Source organism: Stegostoma tigrinum, chromosome 14 (genome assembly GCF_030684315.1).
Source record: "Stegostoma tigrinum isolate sSteTig4 chromosome 14, sSteTig4.hap1, whole genome shotgun sequence".
NCBI classification, from domain to species: domain Eukaryota; kingdom Metazoa; phylum Chordata; class Chondrichthyes; order Orectolobiformes; family Stegostomatidae; genus Stegostoma; species Stegostoma tigrinum.
The window spans coordinates 60957058-60977697 of record NC_081367.1 but is presented as its reverse complement, the minus strand read 5'-3'; the positions used below and the strand labels follow the sequence as shown (position 1 = coordinate 60977697).

General features: G+C 43.9%; 1 protein-coding gene across 1 annotated transcript in view; it reads right to left on the bottom strand.

Annotated features, from left to right (window-relative positions):
* Window positions 1-20640, bottom strand: part of prkci (protein kinase C, iota) — a 122431-nt gene that overhangs the window by 76915 nt on the left and 24876 nt on the right. Inside the window, exon 3 of the mRNA XM_059651200.1 lies at window positions 381-470. Coding sequence (XP_059507183.1) covers window positions 381-470 — 90 coding nt within the window. The remainder of the gene's footprint in view (window positions 1-380; window positions 471-20640) is intronic.

Genomic DNA, 20640 nt, shown 5'->3' with positions numbered 1-20640 from the left:
AGGACAGATAATAAATACTGGCCTTTCCAACGAGACGCTCATTCATGCAAGAATAAAGAAAATAACTGTTACTGTATACTGAGTGGATTAAGCTTTTCTTCACAGGAATTGCTCTCTTATCCTTTCAAAAGACAGGTTCAACTCTGTTCACCCACAGACAAAATAAATCTGAGTTCATAGATGATTTTTCAAAACTAACAAAGACTAAAATTGTAAATAAATGTTTTCTTTTGTGGCTGTAAGCTTTACCTAATATATATATGTTTAATTAAGTATAGGTGGACAGCTTTATATCCTTCAAAAAAAAATCAACCAATGCTTTTTATTTATAAATTGAAATGCTTCAAAATTTAAAGATTTTCAAAAGATTTACAACTCACCATGAATGATCAGTTCAGAATCCTTATTCAGCTCATACAGCCGAAACGCCTCCTCTAATTCCAGCTGGGATGAGACAGTGCAGGGGTCACCTAGTCAATAATGAGAACAACACCATAATGTATATCTTCATAATATAATGCTGTGACATTGAGCTTTGATGCAAACATCTTTTCAGACATACTTAATACCAACCTCTAAGGAAAATGAGACAACAAGGTGTAGAGCTGGAAGAACACAACAGGCCAAGCAGCAAAGGAGGAAAGTTGACGTTTCGGATCTAGATCCTTCTTCAGAAATGGGGTAGGCGAGCTGGACTGGTTTTGGGATGCAGTCGGGAAGGGAAGATTTTGAAGTTTCAGATTTTGAATCGTACCAGCTTGTACCTGCCTTCCTAACCTGTCCTCTTACCTATCCACTCTTCCCACCTCAAGCTCCATGCCCATCTCTTACCTACTAGCCTCATCCGCCTCTTTGACCTATCCTTCCTCCCTGGACCTACCTATCCCCTCCCTAACTCACCACCTTGGCTCATCTTTACTGGCTCCAACTCCGCCTCCTTGACCTGTCTGTATCCTCTCCACCTATCTTCTCCTCTGTCCATCTTCTATCCGCCTCCTTCTATTTATTTCAGAATCCCCTTCCCCTCCCCCATTTCTGAAGAGGAGTCTAGGCCCGAAACATCAGCTTTCCTGCTCCTCTGATGCTAGTTTTTCCTGACGTGTTAATCCAGCTGTACACCTTGTTGTCTCAGATTCTCCAGCATTGGCAGTTCCAACTATATATAAAAACAAACTTTGCTTCAGGTGATTTTTTTTTAAAAAATAGCTCACAGAAGTGGACATAATAATTAGTAGTTAGCCAGTTATCAAATGTAGAAGAATATCAAATTATTGACAGTTTTGCCTTTTGGAGCCCTCTTAGAGCTACGCAAGAATTTACCACAAGAATCAACATTCAATAACAGGGATTTTTGAATTTCCTTCATTAATTCTATAGAATAGTAATTGTAAGTGTGTGAAAAAAAGCCTCGCAGACTTGCTCTTTTTGACTGAAATTGTAGTAAACAATAACACAAAGACAAAAATTTTGGTTGTTTCATTGATGAAAGATCAGTGGGACAATTAGCAAATTTGTCACTTTATATTAGGCTCTGCCTGGGAATAATGTGTGAAGGCATATAATATGGGGTAAAGAAATAGTTCTAGTGCTGTGTCAGCAATTTGAAGTGGTGAATTGAAAGTGTCTTGCAACAGAAAGTTTTCGACCATACTAATGGAAATGTAACACTTTCCTATAATTTAGTAACACCACCGCATGTGAAGAAAAAGGCACAAAGGACGGTGGTGAAAAAAGTCTGGGCGGAATTTAATCCAAAGGAGGAAGGCCTACCACCTAACAGCCACCTTCTCCATTGTCCTCTACTGCCACTGGAAACGGTGGCAATTTCCAGCAATGCACAAAGGCCTAGAATTAAGGGAACCAGGCCGCAAGACAGCGAGCACAGGGTGGGTATTGCTGTATGGGCAAAGGCAAGAGAGGGTGTAAAGATAAAGCACAGTATTGCCTCTCAGTAGGTTTGCCAATCAGGCAGTGAGCATCTTTGAATCAGGAACATCCATCTCACAATAGCAGTGTTTCCTTTTCTGGAGGTGAAGCCTCAATTAGCACGTCAAGAAGGTGGCACTCCATGAAACAGTCCCAACACACCCCCATGGCTGACGAAATGCCCCGACCAGCTTCCAGACACAGTTAATGAATTCCATCCTTATGAGAAATATGCTGATTAGTTGCTATCTGGTTAGACTTTGTTTTCTAGATCCCATGGTTTGGAACAACAAAAAAGTCATCATATCAATAACTCTAATTTTCTTTTAATGCACCTTTAATATGGGACTAGTATTTCCAGATAACGTATCTACAAACTGAGTTAATACATCTCCTGGCAATAAAGCAAAAGATCATCAGATCACAACTCAGTTTCAAATTTACAGATACAACATGCAGGTGGTTACAGAAAAATTCAAAATAAAAACCTTGTCCTTGTCTGTTATCAGTATATGTACTCAGAAGATCTATGGCTTTGACCATGGCTAGAACACATTCAATGCTGAAGCAGTTCTGTCAGCTACAGCCAAGGGAGGAATTTATCCCACACTGTTGGCATTACTAATCATCACAAACTAGCCATGAAGGATTCACCTCCCTCAACCTCTCCCCTTGCTTGAGGCGTGGTGAACTTCAGGTTAAATCACAAGACTCACTCACTCTCCTTAATGAGACAGCAAACCCTATGGTCTGGTAGGACGATGGCAACTTTTACCTTCTGTCAAAGTAATAGGCAGACTAAATGCTCATCGTTATTGAAGTGCAAATAACACAGCAATTTCAGGGGACAGCAGCAGCTTGATTAAATACAGACAACAGATGATTTACTGTGGATGATATGCTGCGATGGGAGTTTCACAAAACAGTCTTTTGTTGTCCAGTTTCTCATTAAATATAGTGAGAAGCACTAAATTATTTGAACGAAGTGTTAATTACTCTCAAAAAACTTCTCTAACATCTGCAGTTCTTACTGGCAGAACTCAGCAGGTCTGGCAGCATCTTTAGGGAGAAATCAGAGTTAATGCTTCAAGTCCAGTGGCTCTTCACCAGAATTTAGTTCTTTATTTCCTGGAGTTGAAACATCAACTCTGCTTTCTCCCTAAAGATGCTGCCTGACTTACTGAGTTTTGCCAGCAATTTCTGATTCTGTTTCAGTGAGCTGCTCTCATTTTAAGTTTGCTAATAAATGCACAGCATCTCATTCCTTCAGATATTAATTGCTGTTAAGTTCTCTTTACATTTTACTTTTCATTCACTTGCTTCATTTCCCTCTTTCTATCCCCTCTCAATTTAATTTTCTGCATCCAATGTGCTATTGAATTTAGCATTCCAAATTACATTTCCTTGTTCTAATCCTGAGCTGTTCATCACTAGATCACTTCGGCATAATTGGTTAATACGATGCACAGTCATTTCCCCAGTCAGCTTCCAGACAACACAGTACAGGACATGCTGCCAATCACATCACTCCCAGTGCAAAAACCATGGTAACCAAATGAACCAGAAGCAACACTCAGTAATGGCAGATACTATTAGTTGACCTATTTCAGAAATTTTGCAACCAAAGTTTCATACTGTATGTATGTATTTTTAGAAACTTAACTTTGGGTAATAAACTTCAGCATAATGCACTACAGATACAGAAACTGGTAACAGAAGTCAATTTGGTAACAGAAGTCAATAAGCACAAGTATCATGACTTCTGCCTGCAGGTACTGGCTTGAAATAGTTGCCTACTTTAGTGTGATGAAAAAAAAATCAGCCAAGTTATGCTGATAGGTCACAGCTCTTCTGATTAGACAAAGCTTCATTCAGCAAGTGTGCAGACAATTGTTGCCATTCAACAGTTATTTGCAATATTTAATTTACCAACAGGGGCATTTTCAAAACCAGCAACAGTTCTAAAAGTTCAAGCACTGCAATTGTCTCAACCTGGGGCCAAGCTTCTTAAAAACCAAACGGGCGTTAAGAAACTAAGAATACGAGAAAACCAGAGGATTAGACCATTAGCTCATTGAGCCTGCTCAACCATTCAAATTGTTAAACCCGATCAGTGGTCTCAAATCCACTTTCTATTTGCTCCCTATTTTTGGTGACTGCAAGGCCAAGAAACCCAGTTATGAGGAAGGATCACTAGACCAAAACAGCAACTGATTTCTCTCCACAGATGCTGCCAGACCTGCCGAGCTTATCCAGCAATTTCTGGTTTTGGTTCATAATTCACAGTAGTCAGCAGTTGAAATTTTCAAAGATGCACAACTCTATGAATGAAGAGATTTCTACTCAATTCAATCCTAATTATTAGCACTTTCACCACTCACTGTCCGTTCCCCCATCTTCTAGATTTCTCAGCAATGTAAACAACATTGGCACCCTAATTGAGCCTCTTCATAATCTTGCAAACTTGAAAAAGATCATTCTTGTCACTTCATCTCCTCCACAGTACTCACCTCCAAAGCTTTACTCATCAATTCCTTAACCACCCAGAATTCTGCACCTACCATCTTCCTAAAATTTACAAACAGGACTGCCTGGGCAGAGCCAGCATTCCAGTCCGTTTTTGCCCCACTGAATTTACTTTTCTCCTTGCCTGTTCAATCTCTCCCCACTTACAACCATGATGCTTCAGATCAGTTCAACGATTCCCAGCTTCCTGGTCCACCTCCACAACTCTTCAACATAATGCTTAATTGCTCTATTTGTCTATTCCCCATCAGGATAGCCTGAATGTTCTCAGCTTCTTCCTTGAATTGTGGCTGTAATAGAAGCTCCTTTTATGGAGGTATTTTCAATGTTGTAGCTGTTTTCCTTAAATTCTAGGAGCAGTAGCTACTGTTTTATAAGCTGTCACATTGTTTTGAAACTTTGGGGGAAAAAAAGAGAGCAAAACAACTGTAAAAAGGAGCAAGAGAGACAAAGCAGTGACCCCATGGGCAGCGATTCAAACAGAAAAAGAAATCTGCGCTGCTCTCTGATGCAGCAGTAACCTGCACAGCTGCTGCCTTTGCTGTCTGGTTTGAAGTATCTCTGGACATCGGAGTTTATTCTAAGAAAAATGAATAAACAGTGAAATTCACAACTGACCTTGGAGAAACTTGTGTGGGGGAGCTCACAGCCGGGGAGAAGCTAAGTGCTTTTTTAAAATGCGACCTTATTGTTTCTCTTTTGTAAATCAATGATAGTGAGTGGAGTGGGTTTTATTAATTATATGCTGTCATTATGTCGGGGCTGAGATATCATTGCAATTACAGAGACATGGCTCAGAGACAGACAGGACTAGCAGCTTAATGTTTCAGGGTATAGATGCTACAGGAAGAATTGAAGGGGAGACATTTTTGATTAAGGATAACATTACAGCTGTATTTGGGGAGGACATTCCTTGGAGTATTTCCAGGGAAGTTATTTGGGTGGAACTGAGAAAGAAGAAATGATGATCACCTTATTGGAATGGTACTGTGACCACCTCCCTGAATCCAGCCTCCTGTCCTCTCCCCAGTAGTCAGCAAGGAATTGAGAAACGAATTTGTCAGGAAGTCTTAGTTATCTGCAAGAATAGTAGGGTTCTAATGGTAGAGGACTTGAACTGGGACTACCATAGCGCTAAGGGCTTGGATGGAGAGCAATTTGTTAAGTGTGTTCAAGAAAATTTTCTGATTCAGTATGTGAATGTACTGACTGGAGAAGGTGCAAAATTTGAACTACTCCTGGGAAATAAGGTCAGGCAAGTGACTGAGATGTCCATGGGGGAGCAGTTTGGGGACAGTAACCATAATTCTACTGGTTTTAAAACAGTGATGGAAAAGGATAGACTGGATCTAAAAGATAAAGTTCTAGAGTGAAGGCCAATTTTGACGGTACTAGTCAAGAACTTTCAGAAGTTGACTGGCTGCGGATGTTTGCAGGTAAAGGGATGGCTAGACAATGGGAAGCCTTCAAAAATGAGACAACTAGAGCCCCGAGGCAGTATATTCACGTTATGAAGGGCAAAGCTGGTTGGTCCCGACCTGAAACGTCAACTTTCCTTCTCCTCTGATGCTCCCTGGCCTGCTGTGTTCCACACTGTGTTATATCTAAGCGTAGGGAGTGCTGGATGAGGAGAGAAATTGAGATTTTGGAGAAGATAAGAAGAAAACATGTGTCAGGTATAGACAGCTGAAATCAAGTGGTTCCCTAAAACAGTATAACGGCAATGGCATATATATAAAAGGGAAACCAGGAGGGCAAAAAGAGGACATAAGGTAACTTTGGCAAATAGGGTTAAGGAGAATCCAAAGGGATCCTGCAAATACATTAAGGACAAAAGAATACCTCGGGAGAGAAAAGGGCCCTGTAAAGATCAACAAGGTCACCAATGTGTGGAACCACAGGAGGTAGGAGAAGATACTAAATGAGTATTTTGCATCAGTGTTTACTGTGGAAATGGTTATGGAAGATAGAGAACGTGAGAAATAAACAACATCATGAAAAAAAATGTCCAAATTACAGTGGAAGTGGTGCTGGACATCTTGAAACACATAAAAGGTTGGTAGATACCCCGGGACCTGATCAGGTGTACCTTAGAGCTGTATTGGAAGCTAGGGAAACGATTGTGGACCCCTTGCAGAGATATTTGTATCATTGATAGCCATAGGTGAGGTCCAGAAGACTGGACAGTGGCAAACGAGGTGCCATTATTTAAGAAATGATGGTAAGGAAAAGCAAGGGAACTATAGACCAGTGAGGCTGATAATGGTAATGGGCAAGTTATTGGAGGGAATCCTGAGGGCCAGGATTTACATGTATTTGGAAAGGCAAAGACAGATTAGGGATAGTCAACATGGCTTCGTGCGTGGGAAATCATGTCTCACCAACTTGACTGAGTTTTTTTTTGAAGTAACAAACAGGATTGATGACGGTAAAGCAATAGTTGTAATCCATATAGATTTCAGTAAGGTGTTCGACAAGGTTCCTCACGGTAGACTGGTTTGCGAGGTTAGATCGCAAGGAATACATGGAGAACCAGCTATATGGTTACAAAACTGGCTCAGGAGGTAGAAGAGAGAGGGTAGTGGTGGAGAGTTGCTTTTTCAGACTAAGGCCCGTGATGAACAGCGTGCCACAAGGATTGGCATTGGGTCCACTGCTTTTCGTCATTTAAGTAAATGACTGGATGTGAACACAGGAGGTATGGTTAGTAAGTTTGCAGATGACTTCTAAGTTGGAAGTGTTGTGGACAGTGAAGGAGGTTACCTCAAAGTACAATGGGATCTTGATCAGATGAGCCAATGGGCTGAGGAGTAGCAGGTGAAGTTTAATTTGGATAAATATTGAGGTGCTGCATTTTGGAAAGGCAAATCACAGCAGTGCTTATACACTTAATGATAAAGTCCTGAAGAGTGCTGCTGATCAAAGAGATCTTGGAGTGCAGGTTCATAGTTCCTCGAAAGTGGAGTCACAGGCAGCTAGGAAAGTGAAGGCAGCATTTGGTATGTTTGCCTTTATTCGTCAGTGCATTGAATTATAGGAGTTAGGAGGTCATATTGCAGCTGTACAGGACATTAGTTAGACCACTATTGCAATAATGCATGCAAGTCTGATCTCCCTGTGGGTTTGAGCTATAGGGAGAGGCTGAACAGACTAGGGCTATCTTCCCTGGAGTGTCGGAGGCCGAGGGGTTACCTTACAGAGGTCAATAACACCATGAGGGGCGTGAATAGGGTAAATATACAAGGTCTTTTCCCCAGGGGAGTCTAAAACTCTAAGAGTGAGGGGAAAGATTTAACAAGGGGCCGAAGAGGTATTTTTCACACAGAGAATTGGGGTGCGTGTGGAGAGAGCTGCCAGAGGATGTGGGGGAGGCAGGTACAATTACAACATCCAAAAGTCATCTAGATGGGCATATGAATAGGAAGGGTTTAGAAGGATATGGGTCAAATGCTGGCAAATGGGACAAGATTTATTTAGGATAGCTGGTCAGCACAGACAAGTTGGACCAAAGGGTCTGTTTTCATGCTGTATATTTCTATGACTATGCACACAATTTCTATCTCCACCACTCTCCTTAGCTTAACATCAGTAGTAGGGAAAATGTTAGAGTCCATTATAAAATATTTAATAACAGAACACTTCGAAAACAGTGACAGGATAGACAGAGCCAGCATAGATTTACAAAAGATAAATCAAAATCAACAAATCTGCTGGAATTTTAGGAAGGGTTCAAATGGATATAGGCCAAATGCTGGCAATGTGACTAGATTTATTTAGGATATCTGATCAATGTGGGCAAGTTGGACCAAATGGCCTCCATGATGTACAACTCTATGACTCTAATACAGTTGCTAAGGGGTGTGCCTGTGGACATGGCTTATTCGGACTTTCAGAAGGCTTTCAATAAGGAGATTAGCATGTAAAATTAGAGTGCATAGCTTTGGGGTGGTGTACTGAAATTGACAGAGAACTTGTTGGCAGACAGGAAGTAAAGCTAGTAAATAGTGGGGTAGTGCAGGGATCAGTCCTTGGACTACAACTACTCAATGTATATTAATAAATGAGATGAGGGAACCAAAACGCAAGGCAGTAAATTATAGGCCAGTTAGCCTGATCTCAGTCACTGGCAAGATCCAAAAGTCCGTTGCCAAGGATGAGTTTGCGGAGTACTTGGAAATGGGGCTTGGTCAAGGAGAGACTGACAAATCTGCAAGAATTCTATGAGGACACCTTTTTCATGGTGGTAGCTGGTGACAAGGAGGTCCACAGGGGTCAGTGTTGGGGCCACAACTATTCAGGTTATACATTAACAAACTGGGCAAAGGAACTAAGGGTATTGTTGCTAAGTTTACAGATGACACAAAATAGGTAGAGGGACAGGTAGTACTGAGGAAGCAGGAAGGCTGCAGAAGATCAGGCTAGATAAGAAGTGGCAGAGGGAATACAATGTGGGAACATGTGAGCAGGATAGGGTCCTATCTAGGGGAGGATGTGCTACTTTTAAAGTTTCCATCAAAACTAAACTGCTACAATAATTCTAACCAGAAATTTAAAACCTCTCTCATCATAATTTCAGAGCTTGATGACACACGTTTATGCTTGGGAAAGAGTATTGGTAAGAAAATATTTCCAAATTGGCTAAGGTGAACAAATAAGTGTGAACTCAGATTGTCGGAGTGATAATTTACAGGGCTCAGATGAGCCCACAATTCATGATTGATTTTGAAAATTTCTCACACAAGACGAGATTGAAGTCAGTGATCACTGACTGTGTCACTCCATGTAAGAAAATGCAGATAAGTGCAGGACACCCTCAGCATATTTCTAATAGAATTCTAGAATGCATGGATGTAAGTTTGGTCCCTGAGCTGCAAGGTTTGGTTTCAGACATTTCGTCACTATTCTAGGTAACATCAGTGAGCCTCCGGTGAAGCGCTGGTGTTATGTTCCGCTTTCTATTTTTGTGTTTAGGCTTCCTTGGGTTGGTGATGTCATTTCCTGTGTTAGTGATGTCATTTCCTGTTCTTTTTCTCAGATGGTGGTAGATGGGCTGCAAATCAATGTGTTTGTTGATGGAGTTCCGGTTGGAATGCCATGCCAAACAGAGACACGCACGAGAATTCCTAGAAGCATGGCATTCCAAACGCAACTCCATCAACAAACACATTGATTTGCAGCCCATCTACCACCAGCTGAGAAAAAGAACAGGAAATGACATCACTAACACAGGAAATGACATCACCAACCCAAGGAAGCCTAAACACAAAAATAGAAAGCGGAACATAACACCAGCGCTTCACCGGAAGCTCACTGATGATGTTACCTAGAACGGTGACGAAACGTCTGAAAACTAACCTTCCAGCTCAGCGAGCAAATTTACATCCAGAACCTCAAACTGAGCTACAAATCTTCTCAAAACTCTCTAAAATGCATGTGTGAACATTTATCTTCCCATTAAGGTCTTCTTTATTCTTTCAATAAAAGGAAGAAGTCTGGATAACCAGGGTGAGGTAACAACATGGTGAGGATCGTACAGAAAACGTCATCATGGCCTAGCAATTAAGCTGTGTTGCACATGTTAAATCTAAGATGTGGGCTATTGTATAAGTTTTTTGATCCAAAGTTAAATACAACTGATCATTTTACACTTCTGTAGACCCTTCAAAAGCAGTGTTCTGTACTAGATTTTAAAACTATTTCATAACGTCTGTAAGTATATAACAAGTGGGTGCAAAACAAAAATGTGCATGGTTATCTGATAACATATTCTTAAATTTAATTAGGGAAATGTCACATGAAATGATATTTTATTGGTCAATTGAAACAAAATTATCTTCAGATCAAACTATAAACAAATAATGACATTTGAAAAGAACACAAACACCGAAAAGATCATCACAATCCAAACGATTAATAACATGGATGAGGAAAGTAAATCAAGTAGATCCAAGCTGGCACATGACATAAAAGTAAGTGGAAAGGCAAGGGGAGGATAACAATCTACACAGGGATACGGACATCTTAAGCAAATAGACAAAACCTTGGTAGATGGAATACAATGTGGGAAAATGTGATGTTACGCACTTTGGCAGGAAGAATAGAAAAGCTAAACTTTGTTTAAAAAGAAAAAGACTGGAGAAAACAACAGAACAGATGGATTTGGGAATCCTTATGTATTAACCACTAAAGTTAGCATCCAAGTTTGAAGGGTAATGAAGGAAGGCAGATAGAATGCTGACCTTTAATATTCCATTCCCTTTGAAATAAAGTCCAGATGTTTTCTATAACTACACAAGGCAACAGTCAGACTATAACTAGAACAGATTTAGGCCTCTTAACTCAAAGCTGTACTGGCATTGGAGACAACTCTGCTTTCCATTAGTTTGCAATCCTCTTTCCACATTAACGTATAACCTCCAACATGGGATCTTATCTTTTGAAGGAAGCTAACGGGTGGTACGTTATCAAACACCTTCTGAAAATCCAAAAAACTGTTTTCCCCCTTATTTAAACTGCTTGTTACCTCAAATTTACCATAATTCCCAAATTTATGAGGCATGATTCTCATTCATGAAGCCATGTTGATATTGCTTGATCATTTTCAGTATTTCCAAATGCTTTGCTATTATATTCTAACATTTTCCTAATAACAATTATCTATTTGTTATCTCTTCGCTGGGACTTTAAGGGATTCCTCAAAGATTACTACCAGTGCATCTACTATCACTTCCTTAATACAGTATCCTACTATACACCCTACTAGGTGCAGTATTTAGCCACATTGGTTTTCCCTAGCATTATTCCTGTGGTGACAGTTTGCCCTTTAGCATTTCAAGCTTACTGAATGTTTATCAACTCCTCTATTTCCTGGTTCCCCATCATTTCTGTAGCCGTATTCTCTAAGGGACCTATGCTCACTTTTATTCTCTCTTCCAGTTTCCATATTTAAAGCTGCTCTTGTTGTCTGTCTTGATACTATTTGAAAGATTACCCACAAAAATTACTTTCTCCCATGTTTTGATCATCTTCGGTTGGCTTTTAAAATGTCCCCAATCCTCTGACTTAACAACTCTCAAATTTGGGGGAAAAAATAGCCAAACCTGTTCAGAGATGTTACGAATCACCTTCAGAGTAGGTGGGACTTCAATCCCCCTGGCCAAAAAGTAGGGACACTAATCTCAAATGCAAGTGGCACCACTCTTCATTTTAAATTATGCTCATGGTTCTAGACACCTCAAACAGGGGAAACATCTGACCTGCATCAACCTTGTCTAATCCTCAAGTATTTTGGGGGCTTCAATAGGATCACCCCTCATTCTATGAAACTTGATAGGATGCTGGCCTAGTTTGCCTAGTCTCTCTTCCCATCATCCCAGGAAAATGTCAGGTTATCTTGAAAACAATAATATCCTTCAAGTAAGGAGAACAAAATGCTTCAGACGTGTTCTACCCAAGTTCCTACACATTTGGAGCAAAAATTCACTACTCCTGTACTCAAACCTTCTTGTAATAAAAGCTAATATCCCATTAGACTCCTTAACAGTTTGTTGAAGCTGCATGATAGTCTTCAATGACTTATTGGCCAGGACACTTAGGTCCCTTTTTACACGTACACTTTCCAACCTTATTTCAAAAATTCCTTATGCATTTGTTCCTCCTACCAAAGTGGATAATGTCACGTTTTTCCACGTTATATACTCCACTTGCATATTTATTTCAACTGTTTTCTGCCAGTCATCCCATCCATAATCCACATCAGTGAGGTGGCACAGTGGCTCAATAGTTAGCATGACTGCCTCACAGCACCAGGGATAATAAAATGTGAGGCTGGATGAACACAGCAGGCCAAGCAGCATCTCAGGAGCACAAAAGCTGACGTTTCAGGCCTAGACCCTTCATCAGAGAGGGGGATGGGGGGAGGGAACTGGAATAAATAGGGAGAGAGGGGGAGGTGGACCGAAGATGGAGAGTAAAGAAGATAGGTGGAGAGGGTGTAGGTGGGGAGGTAGGGAGGGGATAGGTCAGTCCAGGGAAGACGGACAGGTCAAGGAGGTGGGATGAGGTTAGTAGGTAGCTGGGGGTGCGGCTTGGGGTGAGAGGAAGAACCGGTTAGGGAGGCAGAGACAGGTTGGACTGGTTTTGGGATGCAGTGGGTGGGGGGGAAGAGCTGGGCTGGTTGTGTGGTGCAGTGGGGGGAGGGGATGCACTGGGCTGGTTTGGGGATGCAGTAGGGGAAGGGGAGATTTTGAAACTGGTGAAGTCCACATTGATACCATATGGCTGCAGGGTTCCCAGGCGGAATATGAGTTGCTGTTCCTGCAACCTTCGGGTGGCAGGAACAGCAACTCATATTCCGCCTGGGAACCCTGCAGCCATATGGTATCAATGTGGACTTCACCAGTTTCAAAATCTCCCCTTCCCCTACTGCATCCCCAAACCAGCCCAGTGCATCCCCTCCCCCCACTGCACCACACAACCAGCCCAGCTCTTCCCCCCCACCCACTGCATCCCAAAACCAGTCCAACCTGTCTCTGCCTCCCTAACCGGTTCTTCCTCTCACCCCAAGCCGCACCCCCAGCTACCTACTAACCTCATCCCACCTCCTTGACCTGTCCGTCTTCCCTGGACTGACCTATCCCCTCCCCACCTACACCCTCTCCACCTATCTTCTTTACTCTCCATCTTCGGTCCGCCTCCCCCTCTCTCCCTATTTATTCCAGTTCCCTCCCCCCATCCCCCTCTCTGATGAAGGGTCTAGGCCCGAAACGTCAGCTTTTGTGCTCCTGAGATGCTGCTTGGCCTGCTGTGTTTCATCCAGCCTCACATTTTATTATCTTGGAATCTCCAGCATCTGCAGTTCCCATTATCTCTCACAGCACCAGGGACCTGGGTTCAATTCCAGCCTCGAGCGATTGTATGTGTGGAGATGGCACGCTCTCCTGGCATCTGCAGGGGTTTTCTCTGGGTGCTCCGATTTCCTCCCACCATCTGAAGATGTGCAGGTTAGGTGGGTGGCCATGCTAAATTGCCCATACTGTCCAGGATGTGCAGGCTAGGTGGGTTAGCCATGGGAAATGCAGAGTTACAAGGGAGCAGGATGAATCTAGGTGGGGTGCTCTTCAGAGGGGCAGTGTGGACTCAATGGACCAAAAGGCCTTCTTCCACATATTTTAGGATTCTAAGATTCAGTGCATTACTTCCTATCCCATGTGCTTTAATTTTGCACAGTCACCTGTGGGGAACCTTACCAAAAGTCAGGTCCAAAAATGTCCAAAAGGGAAGTGACCACAATATGACAGATTTCACTCTGCAGTTGAGTGGAAAAGGCTGGAATCACATGTATACATACAAGTAGAAGTAACAAAAAAGACATGAGGGAGCAGCTGGCCAGAATTGATCAGGTGGGGAGACTACCAGAAAGCAGTGGAGCAGTAAAAGCAGGAGTTTTCTGGGGGCAATTCAGGACAGACAGCAGAAATTTATCCCAAGGAAGAAGAAACACACTAAGGGGAGGACAAGACAACCATGACTAACAAGGGGCGTCAGGGACAGTACAGCAAAAGAAAAAGCATATGATATGGTAAAGATTAGAGAAGCCAGAGGTTTAGGAAACCTTTAAAAACTGGCAGACGACAACCAAAAAAGTAATAGAAGAGAGAGAAAATAAAGTAGGAAAAGAAGCTAGCAAATAATATAAAAGGCTGCAGAAGTTTTTTTTAGATATATCAGAAGAAAGAGAAAGACCAGAAGGGTTATTGAACCACTGGAAAATGAGGCTGGAGTAGTAGCAATGGGAAACAAAAAATTAGCAGAGGAACTGAATTGGTACTTTGCATCAGTCTTCATGGTTAAAGACTCCAGTAGCATACCAGAACTCAAGTGAGTCAGGAGACAGAGGCAAGTGTCGTGGTCATTAATAAGTTGATGCTGGGGAAACTGAAAAGTTCTGAAAGTGGATGTATCAACTGGACCAGATGGTCTACACCCCAGGGCTCTGAAAAAAAATAGCTGAGGAGACTGTGAAGGCATTGGTGGTGATCTTTCAGGAATCAGTGGAGTTAGAGAGGTTCCCAGAGGACTGGAAAACAGCTAATGTAACACCCTGGTTCAAGAAAGGAGGGAAGCAAAAGCTAAGAAATTATAGGCTGGTTAGCCTCTTGTTGGTAAGATTCGACAGGCCATTATCAAGGGTGAGACTGTGAAGTACTTAGAAACACAGAGTGAAATAGGGCAGAGTCAGCTCAGCTTTGTCAAAGGGGAGATCATGCTGACAAATCCACCAGAATTCTTTGAGGAAGTAATAAACAAGTTAAACAAAGGAGAGCCTATAAAAGTGATTTATTTGGATTTCCAGAAGCCCTTTGGCAAGGTGTGAGGCTGCTCAATAAAATAAGAACCTGTGACATTAGGAACACAGTACCAGCATGGACAGAGGATGAGTTGACTGACAGGAGGTAGACAGTGGGGATAAAGGAGTCTTTTTCACAAAGGTAGCTGGTGACTAGTGGAGTTCCACAGTGGTCACTGTTGAGACCACAGCTTTTCACTTAGGAGCCCTGGATAAACATTCTCTTAACCTTAACATGTAGGTTCTGTTGGCAGTTAGGAAGACAAATGCAATGTGAGCATTCATTTCACAAGAGCTAGAACTTAAAAGCAGGGATACACCGCTGAGGCTGTACAAGGATCTAGTCAAACTACACGTAGAGTAGTGCAAAAAAGTTTGGGCATGGTAGGACCTGGTGGGCTCTGAAGGGGTCCAGAGGAAGTTCGCAAGAATGATGCTGCAAATGAAGGCCTTGTCATGAGGATTCTGGGTCTGTACTCAGTGGAGGTAGAAGAAAGAGGAAGAAACGTCATTGAAACTACAAGGGCACAACTCTCAGGTATGATGGAATACTTCCCAGTTTCCTGGATGAGTGCAGCTCCAACACTACTCAAAGCTTGGCACCATCCAGGACAAGTCAGCCCACTTGATGGCACAACATCCACTCTCTCCATCACCAATGCTCAGTTGCAGCAGTGTGTACTATCTACAAGTTGCGCTGCTCAAATTCAAAGATCCTCAGACAGCAACTCGCAAACCTACAAGCACGTTTACCGAGAAAGACAAGGGCAGCAAATATATGGGAACAGCACCTTCAAAAGCCCTCCAAGCCACTCGCTATCGTGACTTGGAAAAATTTCTCAGTTCCTTCAGTCACTGGGGCGAAATCCTGGAATTCCATCTCTGAAGGCATTTGGGTCAACCCACAGGAGGTGGACTTCAGTGGTTCAAGGCGGCAGCTCAGGGACGGCAGTGACGCCCACGTCAGTCCAACAAACAACCATCCTTCAAGCCTGCTCTGCTACTTAGTAAGGTTATCTAATCAGATTATGGCCTAAACTACAAGTTCCTGCTCATCTTGATATCTTTCAGCTCTCATTAGCGAAGAATTTAGCAACGTCTGCTGAAAAAAACAATTCAACGACCCCATCTTCAGTAATCTACTGGAGCAGACTTGCTCATCTGGGTCTCGAATGAGTCACCCATTATTCTTCAATTATTTTAAGGAAGCAACAGGCAATATGGATAAAAGGGAACCTGCATATGGTGTACTTAGATAATAAAATGAGAGGCTGGATGAACACAGCAGGCCAAGCAGCATCTCAGGAGCACAAAAGCTGACGTTTCGGGCCTAGACCCTTCATCACAGAGGGGGATGGGGAGAGGGAACTGGAATAAATAGGGAGAGGGGGGGAGGCGGACCGAAGATGGAGAAAAGAAGATAGGTGGAGAGAGTATAGGTGGGGAGGTAGGGAGGGGATAGGTCAGTCCAGGGAAGACGGACAGGTCAAGGAGGTGGGATGAGGTTAGTAGGTAGATGGGGGTGCGGCTTGGGGTGGGAGGAAGGGATGGGTGAGAGGAAGAACCGGTTAGGGAGGCAGAGACAGGTTGGACTGGTTTTGGGATGTAGTGGGTGGGGGAAGAGCTGGGCTGGTTGTGTGGTGCAGTGGGGGGAGGGGACAAACTGGGCTGGTTTAGGGATGCAGTAGGGGAAGGGGAGATTTTGAAACTGGTGAAGTCCACATTGATACCATTAGGCTGCAGGGTTCCCAGGCGGAATATGAGTTGCTGTTCCTGCAACCTTCGGGTGGCATCATTGTGGCACTGCAGGAGGCCCATGACAGACATGTCATCTAGAGAATGGGAGGGGGAGTGGAAATGGTTTGCAACTGGGAGGTGCAGTTGTTTGTTGCGAACTGAGCGGAGGTGTTCTGCAAAGCGGTCCCCAAGCCTCTGCTTGGTTTCCCCAATGTAGAGGTAGCCACACCGGGTACAGTGGATGCAGTATACCACATTGGCAGATGTGCAGGTGAACCTCTGCTTAATGTGGAATGTCATCTTGGGGCCTGGGATAGGGGTGAGGGAGGAGGTGTGGGGGCAAGTGTAGCATTTCCTGCGGTTGCAGGGGAAGGTGCTGGGTGTGGTGGGGTTGGAGGGCAGTGTGGAGCGAACAAGGGAGTCACGGAGAGAGTGGTCTCTCCGGAAAGCAGACAGGGGTGGGGATGGAAAAATGTCTTGGGTGGTGGGGTCGGATTGTAAATGGCGAAAGTGTCGGAGGATGATGCGTTGTATCCGGAGGTTGGTAGGGTGGTGTGTGAGAACGAGGGGGATCCTCTTAGGGCGATTGTGGGGGGGGGGGAGCGGGGTGTGAGGGATGTGTTGCGGGAAATACGGGAGACGCGGTCAAGGGCGTTCTCGATCACTGTGGGGGGAAAGTTGCGGTCCTTGAAGAACTTGGACATCTGGGATGTGCGGGAGTGGAATGCGGCGGAGGCGGAGGAATTGGGAATAGGGGATGGAATTTTTGCAGGAGGGTGGGTGGGAGGAGGTGTATTCTAGGTAGCTGTGGGAGTCGGTGGGCTTGAAATGGACATCAGTTACAAGCTGGTTGCCTGAGATGGAGACTGAGAGGTCCAGGAAGGTGAGGGATGTGCTGGAGATGGCCCAGGTGAACTGAAGGTTGGGGTGGAAGGTGTTGGTGAAGTGGATGAACTGTTCGAGCTCCTCTGGGAGCAAGAGGCGGCGCCGATACAGTTCAGATGCCACAACGATTACTACATAAAAATAAGAAATCATGACACAAGGGGCCATAATAACATGGATAAAGGTCTGGTTAGCTAACAGGAAGCTGAAAGTAGGTAGAAACAGATCGGTTATAGTTTGGCGGTCTAACTAGTGGGAGTACCACAATGATCAGCACTGGGCCTTCAATAAATTGCAATCTATACCAATAACTTGGATGGAAGGATCGAATGTATTGTCGTCAATTTTGCCACTGATATCAAGATAGGTCAGAAAGTTGTCAACAGGAGGTATGGGGTCTACTTGGGAATATAGATAGGTTAAGTGAATGAAAAAAAAACTTGGAACGTGACATTAAATGTCGGTAATTGTGAACTTGCTCATTTCACAAAAGAGAATGGAAAAGCAGTAAAATAATTAAAACAGAGGGATTATACAACTTGGACCTCATTTCAAACAAGATAGCAAAAAAATTGCAAGATTTTAACAATGCTTTGTTCAGTATCACAAGATCCCTCCCTCGAAGCTCTTCTAGTTCTATCATTACTAACAGTCTTAGCACTTGCTTGAATATAAAAGAATAGTTTATCACATTATAATCTCTCTCAGCATTCAAAAAGTTTATTATTTATGTTCAAGACTTGTAACATTTTGAAAATACTCCAATATGAGCTTTTGACTTGCCCACTGACGCTGTTTTTTTTTCCATTGAGACATCTCGCGTCACCATGAGAGGTGACAATATCAGTGAAGCCTCTGATGAAGCAATGGTATTCAACACAACTTGGAAGTTATACTAGATAATAAAGCGTGAAGCTGGATGAACACAGCAGGCCAAGCAGCATCTCAGGAGCACAAAAGCTGACGTTTTGGGCCTAGACCCTTCATCAGAGAGGGGGATGGGGTGAGGGTTCTGGAATAAATAGGGAGAGAGGGGGAGGAGGACCGAAGATGGAGAGAAAAGAAGATAGGTGGAGAGGAGAGTATAGATGGGGAGGTAGGGAGGGGATAGGTCAGTCCAGGGAAGACGGACAGGTCAAGGAGGACAGGCCACAAACGCCCAAAGAGGATCCCCCTCGTTCTCACACACCACCCCACCAACCTCCAGATACAACGCATCATCCTCTGACACTTCCGCCATCTACAATCTATCCCCTCCCTACCTCACCACCCAAGACATTTTTCTATCCCCACCCTTGTCTGCTTTCTGGAGAGACCACTCTCTCCGTGACTCCCTTGTTCGCTCCACACTGCCCTCCAACCCCACCACACCCGGCACCTTCCCCTGCAACCGCAGGAAGTGCTACACTTGCCCCCACACCTCCTCCCTCACCCCTATCCCAGGCCCCAAGATGACTTTCCATATTAAGCAGAGGTTCACCTGCACATCTGCCAATGTGATATACTGTATCCATTGTACCCGGTGTGGCCTCCTCTACATTGGGGAAACCAAGCGGAGGCTTGGGGACCGCTTTGCACAACACCTCCGCTCGGTTCGCAATAAACAACTGCACCTCCCAGTCGCAAACCATTTCAACTCCCCCTCCCATTCTTTAGATGACATGTCCATCATGGGCCTCCTGCAGTGCCACAATGATGTCACCCGAAGGTTGCAGGAGCAGCAACTCATATTCCGCTTGGGAACCCTGCAGCCCAATGCTATCACCAGCTTCAAAATCTTCCCTTCCCCTACTGCATCCCAAAACCAACCCAATTCGTCCCCTCCCCCCACACTGCACCACACAACCAGCCCAGCTCATCCCCTCCACCCACTGCATCCCAAAACCAGCCCAGCCTGTCTCTGCCTCCCTAACCTGTTCTTCCTCTCACCCATCCCTTCCTCCCACCCCAAGCTGGACCTCCATTTCCTACCAACTAACCTCATCCCACCTCCTTGACCTGTCCGTCTTCCCTGGACTGACCTATCCCCTCCCTACCTATACTCTCCTCTCCACCTATCTTCTTTTCTCTCCATCTTCGGTCCTCCTCCCCCTCTCTCCCTATTTATTCCAGAACCTTCACCCCATCCCCCTTTACTGAAGAAGGGTCTAGGCCCAAAACGTCAGCTTTTGTGCTCCTGAGATGCTGCTTGGCCTGCTGTGTTTCATCCAGCTTCACACTTTATTATCTTGGATTCTCCAGCATCTGCAGTTCCTATTATCTCTTGGAAGTTATACTGTCTGGTCCGTTATGGTGAGGAGTATCATTTCCAGTTTTGATCTGTATGTGTTTGCATTTGGGGTCCACTTCTATGCGTTTGTTGATTGCATCGCAGGTGGAGAACCATGCCTCTTGTCTATGCTGTGCTGGTCTATGTTTGGCTTGGGCGACTACGATTACCTTGTCCCAAACTGGACAAGCTATCTTGGTCTCCTCCTCAGATCCCCAACACTACAGATGCCAGTCTTCAAACAGTTAAATTCACTCCACATGATATTAAGTTATGGCTGAGGGCTCCAGATACTGCACAGATTGGGGATCCTAATAACAAGGACTGCAGGACTTCAAAAAAGCAGCTGCACTACCTAATTCAAAGTTGTTAAGCTTGAGAAACAAACATTGGCCGAGCCAGCGATTTCCACAACCTAAGAACAAATTTTAAAAACTAAAAACTTCACTGAGTCCCCAAAGTGTAAATGCAGGCTATTCAGGCCAATAAATCTGCACCAATCCTCCAAACAGCATCCCATCCAGACCCACCCCCTAAGCTATCTCTGTAACCACGCATTTACTACCGCTAACCCACCAAACCAGCACATCCCCAGGCACTATGGGCAATTTAGCATGGCCAATCCAACTAACCCACACATTTTTGGACAGTAAGAGGAATCTGGAGCACGTAGAGGAAACTCATGCAGATACCAGAAGAATGTTCAAACTCCCTACAGAGAGTTGCCTAGGGTTGGAATCAAACCTGGGTCCCTGGCACAGTTAGGCAGCAGTGCTAACCACTGAGCCACTGAGTGTCAAAAAATACTGCATCTTTATGGATTGGAAATTGGCTTGCTGAAAGAAGACAGAGGGTGGTAGTTGATGGGAAATATTCATCCTGGAGACCAGTTTTTAGTAGTGTACCGCAAGGGTCGGTGTTGGGTCCACTGCTGTTTGTCATTTTTATA